Source organism: Pezoporus flaviventris, unplaced genomic scaffold, assembly GCF_033815535.1.
Source record: "Pezoporus flaviventris isolate CSIRO_AGI_PZ_B2104156 unplaced genomic scaffold, CSIRO_AGI_Pfla_v1 ptg000193l, whole genome shotgun sequence".
NCBI lineage: Eukaryota > Metazoa > Chordata > Aves > Psittaciformes > Psittacidae > Pezoporus > Pezoporus flaviventris.
The window spans coordinates 471,846-481,381 of record NW_026892741.1 but is presented as its reverse complement, the minus strand read 5'-3'; the positions used below and the strand labels follow the sequence as shown (position 1 = coordinate 481,381).

Genomic DNA, 9,536 nt, shown 5'->3' with positions numbered 1-9,536 from the left:
ACTATACCCAAGTATAACCTATGCATAAGGTAGCCAGAAGAGCATACCAGAAGCTGATAAGAAAATGCTAGCGTCCACACAAGGGTTGGGATATATCCAAGTAAGGAAAAGGTGAAGAGGACAACCTGAGGAAGACTTCTTACTTCATCGGAACGACCACCAGAGGGGGCTGCGCAAGCGTAGAAGAGGCTGATGTCGTAACATTCCTGATGTGGCAATCCTTAATGCATATGCATTAGCTAATGTTGTAATCCGTGCTAAATGTGTATAAATTGTGAACGCGATGTGACGAGGTTGGAACCAGATTTGGGTGTGTACTCCTGGTTTCCCAGCGCTGCAATAAAGCACCTCATATAACCATTCTGGTGGTTATGGATTTGTTCCCATGCTAACAGGTTACAGGCTCTTTAGAAAACACTGGCCCAACAGACTGGGAGGGGGAGTGTTGTGATTTAAACTTTGTCAGCCATGTAGCCTCCCTCGCTCATTCCCCCCCATCTTCCCCCCACTCCCGGAGGGATGGGGAGGAGAATTGAAAGAATGTAACTACCACGGGATGAGAACAGTCCAGTAACTAAGGTATAACACAAATCACTACTGCTACCACCAGTAATAATAATGATAAGGGAAACAACAAGGGAAGAGAATACGATACCACCCGCCAACCAATAATACCCAGTCCGACCGAGCAGTGAACCAGCCCTTCTGGGTAACTCCCAGTTACATCCTGGGCATGACGTGCTGTGGTATGGAATACCTCTTTTGTCTAGTTTGGGTCAGGTGTCCTGTCTTTGTTTCCTCCCGGCTTCCCTTCCTCCCTGGCAGAGGATGAGACTCAAAAAGTCCTTGGTCAGAGTGAACATATGAGCAGTAACTAAAAACACTGGTGTTGTCAGTGCTGCTCCCAGGCTGAAAGTCAAAACCACAGCACTGCACCAGCTACTAAGGAGAAAAAATGACTGCAACTGTTGAACCCAGGACAGGGAGTTGCTATTTATGTTAGGGATAGGCTGGATAGTATGGAACTCTGCTGGGGACAGGTGAGCAGTCAACAGAGAGTTTGTGGGTCAGGGTTGAAGGGAGAACAGCTATGGGGGACATTATTGTGGGGATCTGTCATAGACCGCCTGATCAAGAGAACTCTGTGGATGAAGCACTCTACAGACAGATAGGAACAGCCTCATGCTCGCAGGCCCTTGTCGTCATGGGGGACTTTAACCACCTTGATATCCATTCGAGGGACGGTATGGCAATCTAGGAGGATCCTCGACTGTGTAAGACAACTTCCTTCTGCAAGTAATAGAAGAACCGACAAGGAGAGGTGCCATGCTTGACCTTGTGCTCACCAACAGGGAAGGGCTGGTTGGAAACGCCCCAGGGCAGCCTTGGTTGCAGCGATCACAAGATGGTCAAATTCGAGATCCTCAGAACAGTGAGAAGAGCGTGCAGCAAGCTCACTGCCCTGGACTTAAAGAGAGCAGACTTTGGCCTCTTCAGGAACCTGCTTAGTAAGGTTCCATGGGATACAGCCCTAGAGGCAGGGGGGCCGAAGACTGTTGGTTGATATTCAAGGATCACCTACTACAAGCTCAGGAGTGTTGCATCCCAACTAGAAGGAAGTGCAGCAGAAGGGCCAGGAGACCTCCTTGGATGGATAAGGAGCTGCTGAGGAAAATGCAAAGGAAAAAAGAGGGTTATAAAAGGTGGAAGCAAGGACAGGTAGCCTGGGAAGAATACAGGAATGTTGTCCGGGAAGCTAAGGACCAGGTTAGGAAAGCTGAGGTCCTGTTAGAATTAAACATGGCTAGGGATGTTAAGGATAATAGGAACGGATTTTATAGGTATGTAGGGAATAAAACACAGACTAGGGACAACGTAGGCCTCCTCCGGAAGCTATCAGGAGAACAGGTTACCCTGGATTTGGAGAAGGCTGAGATTCTTAATGACTTCTTTGCCTCGGTCTTCACTGGCAAAGGCTCTGACAAAACCACCCAAGTCTTGGAAGGCAGACACAGGGACTGTGAGAATGAAGACCTTGAGCCCACTGTAGGAGAGGATCTGGTTCGAGACCATCTTAAGAACCTGAACGTACACAAGTCCATGGGACCTGATGAAATCCATCTGCAGGTCCTGAAGGAGCTGGCAAATGAAGTTGCTAAGCCACTATCCATCATATTTGAGAAATCTTGGCAGTCTGGTGAAGTTCCCGATGACTGGAAAAAGGGAAATATAACCCCCATTTTCAAGAAGGGGAAAATGGATGACCCGGGGAATTACTGACCAGTCAGTCTCACTTCAGTGCCTGGCAAAATCTTGGAGCAGATTCTCCTGGAAGGCATGCTAAGGCACATGAAAAACAACAAGGTGCTTGGTGACAGCCAGCATGGCTTTACTAAGGGGAAATCCTGCTTGACCGATTTGGTGGCCTTCTATGATGGGGCTACAGAACTGATGGACAGGGGTAGAGCAGTTGATGTCATCTACCTGGACTTATGCAAAGTGTTCGACACTGTCCTACATGACATCCTTGTCTCTAAATTGGAGAGACATCAATTTGATAGGTGGACCACTCAGTGGATAAAGAACTGGCTGGATGGCTGCACCCAAAGAGTTGTGGTCAGTGTCACACAACCAGAGTGTGAGGTGTCCCTGCCCATGGCAGGGGGCTGGAACTAGATGATTTTAATGTCCCTTCCAACCCTAACTGTTCTATGATTCTTCCTTCCTCCACTCCCGGAGGAATGGGGAGGAAAATCAAAAGAATGTAACTCACACAGGTTGAGATAAGAACAGTCCAGTAACTAAGGTATAACACAAACCACTTCTGCTACCACCAGTAATAATAATGATAAGGGAAATAACAAGGGGAGAGAATACAACCACTCGCCACCCACCACTGCCTGACCCAAGCAGCGATCTGGGCCTTCCGGGTAACTCCCCAGAGTTTATATACTGGGCACGATGTGTTTTGGTATGGAATACTCCTTTGGCCAGTTTGGGTCAGGTGTCCTGTCTCTGCTTTCTCCCGGCTTCTCCTTCTCCCTGGCAGAGAATGAGACTGAGAAAGTCCTTCTTCAGAGTAAGTATTACTTAGGAACAAATAAAAGCCTCAGTTTTATCAGCGTTGTTCCCAGGCTGAAAGTCAAAAAGACAGCACTGCACCAGCTTCAAAGAAGGAGAAAAAATGACTGCTACTGCTGAACCAAGGACAGGTCTGTATTGGGAGACCAGTACTGTTTAATATCTTCATCAATAACACAGTGGGATTGAGTGTGTTATCAGAAAGTTTGCAGATAACATGAAGCTGAGTGGTGCATTTGATACGCTTGAGGGATGGGATGCTATCTAGTGGGACTTAAATTGTTTGAGAGGTAGCCCCATATGAACCTCATGAGTTTCAATGGAGCCAAGTATAGGGTCCTGCATCTGGTGCCGGAACAACTCCTGGTATCAATACAGGCGGGGGGATGAAGGGATTGAGTACACCTGAGGAGGACTTGGGTGTAGTGGTTGATGAAAGATTGGGTATGAGCTGGGAATGTGCACTTGCAGCCCAGAAGGCAAATCATATCTTGGGCTGCATCCAAAGAAGTGTGGCCAGCTGGTCAAGGGAGGTGATTCTGCTCTAGTGAAACCTGACCTAGGGTAGTGTGTCCAGCTCTGGAGTCCTCAGTACAGGACAGAGATGGAGCTGTTGAAGAGGGTCCTGAGGAGGGCTGCAAAAATGGTGAGAGGGCTGGAGCAGCATTTTGTCATGATTTAAACCCAGCTGGTAACTCAGAACCACGCAGCTGCTTGCTCACTCCCAGAGGGATGGGGAGGAGAGTCAAAAGAATTTAATTCCCACAGGTTGAGATAAAAACAGTCCAATAACTGAAGTATAATACAATACTACTATTATATCACTACTAATAAAAAATTTGTGGGTAGACATATAATATGCATATTAGAGGCATGCATAAGCTTGAGAACTAGAAGTAGCAGAGTGCTTCATAATCTCAGCACATGCAGTTCTTCTTTCTCAGGATTGAGTTTTATTTGTTTTCTGTTGCTTCCCCCAAAACATAGGCGGCTCATGAATGTTTAACTGCTCTTATCCTTTGATTTTATATTTTTTTTTTTTTTTTCTCTTTATTTAAATTTTCTTGTGGCTCCTGTGAGCTCAAGTGTCACTGAGAAGTCAGGTCCTCCTGTCCTTCTGTATGTCTGTTTTTTATTTTAATATGACAAATATATGCCCTCTCTGGAAATGGTATCCACGCTGCAGAGTAATTATTTAGTGAATGGTGAATATAGTTCATGTTGGCAAGGATCAGGTTAATCATTATTAATCATGACATTTTGCTTTCCTCAGAAAATACACAAACAAAATCACTCCCCAGGAACCATCTTTCCTGCTTTATGTTAATATACTACTTAGCACAAGGAACTCTTAATCCAGGATTGCCATTCTTATGCAACAACGCACCTCAAATAATAAGCAACAGTATAATAAAAGCATCACCTTTCACACACACCAAAAAAAAAGGCCAAAAAATATCTGGTTAGACCCAAAACTTTAAATAGTTAATGGTTTAAAAGCCACATACCTATTTATGCATTCATTCATGAAAATGAAAACTAAGTTGCATTTTCACACAACTTTACAGAGGCATCACAGGAAAACACAAACCAAGACCGATAAAAAAGAAAGAAAAACCCCCAACAACAATAATGAAAGCAAATCTTTAAAATCTGAGACAGGATGCAGGAGGAGGGGGTAAAGCTCTGCAAACAAAACTAAATCTAATGCAGTGTTTTTCCCCTTCACAAAGTGAAACAAGCTGTTCCTAAAATAATGCTTCCTTGCTTTTCTGGTAGTTAGTGTCCTGAAGGATTAGCCTACAATCATTGGCAAGTGTTTACCTTTCCTAGCTGATGTCTGTGTTTATCTATAGGGCCCAGGGGATAATTCATAAACTGAGATGAGGTCCTGCATTCACAGACATTCCACACTGCCACCCACCCTCCTGTACTAGTTTCCTCCCCATCCACCTCCTGTCCCCTGAATTACAGACAAGACCCTGTCAGGGGCATGACAAATTAGTTTTCCACTTGCCCAACAGTTTATGCTGATACAGCAAAAAAGAGTTACTGAGATGGTCAACACATCACTAGACATTAAAAATTAGATTTCAGAAAGTAACCAAACACAAAGAATAATTTATCACTGTGCCAGAAACTTAAAAGAGAATGGGATTTTTTTTTCCCTCCAAAAACTATTGCCTACTCTATAATTAAAGTATTGAGATAAATGATTTTTAGGTACAACACTCAGAGTTTGTTAGAGATAGCTTTTGTAAAACCTCTCTGCAATCAAGATATTCCCATTTAATTATTAATCTCTACCACAAGCAGTTTGACACTGCTCTAGTCCTGTTGTAAATCAAGAGTGATTCAACCAGAGTACATCAAAATAACAAAAAAAAAAACAAATTTGGTAAAAGCGTTCATTTCTAAATCAAATTTCTCCTGATGTGTTAGAACGTCAACATGAGAAAATTAAGCTTGTGTTTGAGAAAATGGGTAGCTATTCTTTAAAGAAAAGTTATATGAATCCTTGTCTTGATTGTGAACTGATAGTATAGCTCATGACAATAAATTTGTCATTTTGAAAATACTAATTAAAGAAAAAAAATCAATGAAAGACTCAATACTACAAAGCATTTATAAGTGTGACCAATATTCCTCACAACAGAGCCCGCTGCAGGATAGATAGATATTAACAGACATTAACAAAATGAGGCTCAGAGACACCATTATTAATTAGGGTTGATGAACATGCATGTTGAAAATGAAAAACATATTTCCTCCTGAAAATTAATCTTTTTTCCCATCAGTAAATTATTGGGAGTTCCTGGAGCTTTATGGACACTGAATCTGCTTCAGGTCTGTACTTGGTCACAAGGTACATGAGAAAGCAAAGTTATTTGATATGAGATCAACTGCTTCACTCTACTACATTTAACACTGGATGACCCAATATTTATAAAATGTTTCTGCTCAAATCAAATTTTGTTTCATCCTTGGAAAGAATGATCTCTGGATTCAAACTTCTCTTTAGCCTCAAAGCCAGAAGGCCATAACTGAAAATTTTGACAGGGACAAACTTGACTGGTCTGAATATTATATTATCATATTATTATATATCATATCATATTATTCTATGAATAAGTGCAAAATAGTAGGAGGTAGTAAGTGGCCACCAGCTGGCTGTCATTCAGAGTGCAGCCCACCTTGCTTAAAGTTACTGAACCCTAGAACTGGTATTACCGATGTCAATTTGACCAATTTTAGAATAAGGGGCCATTCATTCCAAGTAATGAATATTGAAACCTTGCCATCAGTTTATGAAAAACTTCTTGCACATATATATCATGAGGAACCTCAATAAAGAGTGTTCTTGTGATGGTGTCACTTCAGAACAAAAGTATGCAACAAATGGCATGTTTCTCTGTAACTATCACACATCCAGGCAGCTACGGTATGAGACCAAAGGTTGCATGCATTTAGCCAGCAAGGAAGTGCAATATTCTTTAAGAAAGGCATTGCCTAGAGTGGATTTTTATAAAGAAACAGAATCAACGAATAAATAAACCAGATGGGAATAAGTCGGGCTAGGGCATTAACAACTCCTAGTGCAATGAATCCTTGATCTTGCTTGAGGGTTTCTCGACAAATAACAAATACAAAAACATTAATGTCATTGTCAGTCATACCAAGAACTTTGTTTGTGTCCAGTAACGCTGATATGCAACAGCACAGTTCAAATCAAACAGATGTTAATACATTCTTATATTTCTACCAGTTAAGGTAGAATTGACTGACCTGATCCAAGTTTTTCACTTGAGCATTTTTCCCTTTTCTGCAACCCCAACTCCTAAGCAGTTTTGCATCTCCAATGACTTTTCCCTATAAGAGATAAGGCAAGAAAAACATCAGCACAATCTGAACCACTGAAAACCAAGAGGCTTCTATTTATGACCAGAAGCAGGGGAAGAAAGGACATTAGGGAAGCCTGTGTACTCATCTCGTGTTGCTGGCAGATACCGTTCCACAGAGGGGTAGCTCCCAAGCTGCCAAGGAGACTTCCCCAAAGACCAATGTCACAGCATCAGGGATGTCACATAGAGGCAGAAGGAAAGCAAGGTGTGTGGAAAAACACAGTGGGAATACGGGCAAGTCAAGCTGAAAAGGAACAGGCTATTTTAAACCAATGTTTTCATACACATACATAAACAGGAACAAGTCTATCATGCACCAGAATTTCTGTTCACCCTCACCAAGTTAGTGCTTATTTGCTTCTAGTGTAGCTAGATTTGGTGAAATAAAGTCTACAAGTGTGACTTGCCCTCTTTAGGACAACTGGTCCATATAACCACCGACAAGTCCTTGCCAAAAATTCAGCAGTCCACCCTCACCCAACACTACTGGTGCAGACACTGCAATGTTGATAACATGCTGGGGCCAACAGAGATTTACAAAGAAACAGGGTATCTTCATCCTCCTTTTGCCTACAAACAACAGTTTGGGAAATAATCTGAGCTCAAACACCCTTTCATTGACAACCCATCAGACTGAGTGTGATCTGAGCAGCAAGGTCCCTTGTGTTTATTTGGTTCTTTCTGGGGATTATATGAATCACTTTGGCTCTCCCCCAAAGACTTTTTGGAGCAGATACTGTTATATAAACTTTTTGGAGCTTATCAGGCCTGGACATCTTGATAAATCACCATGGCAGAAAGGGGCTGGGATTACAAGTTTGGTCAAAATGATACTTGAGCTCAAACAGTAACACAGCCAACTGGGTTCCCACAAACTGAACACAATTACTTGCTTACCCATAGACACATACACAAAGTTATTGCTTTTGTTTCAGAATTTTGCTGTCCACAGCTAAAAAAATAAACACTCTCGGCATCTGCTGGTCAACAGAGGGAGAATCTGCTCATGTGCAGCCATGGAGAGTCATATTTCAGCTGGATAAATTTATATGGAAAAGGAGACCTTAACACTAAAGCAGTTAATGAGTTTCACCAAGTGGAAGCACTCTAGCCTAAATGATGAGGAAGGGAAAGGGCACAATTAAAAGGAATTGCAGCCATTGCTCAATACCAGGGCACAGCAGAGAGATGACCCTTGGTGACAGGAATTAAAAACAGGCAGATAAACTTCTAGTCATCTCAGAAGAGCCTGCAACCTGCCAGGTGTGGTGAGATCTCTTACTTGGTGACCCTAGCATCTCACAAGTCCCAGCAAGGTCAGATAAAAATTATCTTTTCTCTGCTTTCCAAAAGAGACAGTGGAGAAACAAAACAAAACACAACACTGAAAATGCTGTACCTACACCTGATACCTAACCAAAACACCCGATACCTAACCAAAACACCCGGTGTTTGGACTGCTGATTGCAACCTGTCAAACTTTAAGGTTTTCAGGGGACTACTTCCAACTGGCATCCTCTGCCTGTGACTCCCATCTATCAGATGTATTTTGCTCTTGCCCCATTACTACAGTCCTTCAACAATTAGTTTGTAATCTCTTAAACTCAAAAAACATTCCCCAGAAAGAAGTGATTAAACTAAAATTTAAAGCAGGGAGAGATTTGTCTGTCTAACCAAAGGAGACTTTCTAGACACCCAGTATATGAGTCAGGTTAGAAACACAAAGGACCTAAGGGAGATCCACACATTTCCTAACAGGCAACAGATGAAAAGCCAGGATGCCTTAGGGTGCCTATAGCAGCAACATACAAGTGTGTTTAGGAAACCGGATCCATACATGACTTGCTGATGGTCAATTTGTCACAGTATCCACTGCAAAGCCATTATGTTGAAAAAGATACTCCAGCCCTTTTTACACCACAAACTGAGGAACAGATCCCATTTTTAGACCCTTCTCTGGCTTCTAGGATATGCTGTCATGCAACCTGAGCTCAGGGAAAACCATGGACATGTTCTCCTGTCTGGCTGGAAGTATCACCAGCTTTATTTAACAGAGAGAAATTGCAACATGTTGCCCATAATCACATGGAAAATCAAGAGCAGAGGGGAATACAAGCCTAAAACGTGATACCTTTTTCTTTTTCCCTGACAGTACAAGAATGCAGGGGCTCTTCCATTCCCTAAAAAAGCAAATGAAAGCAATGCACTGGATGAATAATCCCACCTCCTTTTCCAACTGCAGATGTGCCTCTCCTTAATGCCCCTCACCTGAATTACCTACTACCTCCACCTTCTTTTAGGAAAGCTTATTATGAGCAGATACTTAATTTGAGGATAGGTGTCTAACATTAGGTAGCTAAGTTGAAAGGCAAAAGAAAAAAAATAAAAGCATATGAACAATATTTGCAGCCTGCCACAACTCCATTCAAGAACAGATGGAGACCTTGTCATTTAGGGGTTTCCTCACATACATCAAGCAGTTTGGTGGGGATAGGAAAAGGGGCTGCTGTTTGGATGCTTGTCTGGAACCAGATTAGAAGAAAGCACGCTATT

The 9,536-nt window shown here is 42.4% G+C and overlaps 1 protein-coding gene across 1 annotated transcript in view; it reads right to left on the bottom strand.

Annotated features, from left to right (window-relative positions):
• Positions 1-4,384: 4,384 nt before the first annotated feature.
• Positions 4,385-9,536, bottom strand: part of LOC133262198 (SET-binding protein-like) — a 52,792-nt gene continuing 47,640 nt past the window's right edge. The window contains exon 3 of the mRNA XM_061441157.1: positions 4,385-6,951. Coding sequence (XP_061297141.1) covers positions 6,841-6,951 — 111 coding nt within the window. The 3' untranslated portion in view covers positions 4,385-6,840. The remainder of the gene's footprint in view (positions 6,952-9,536) is intronic.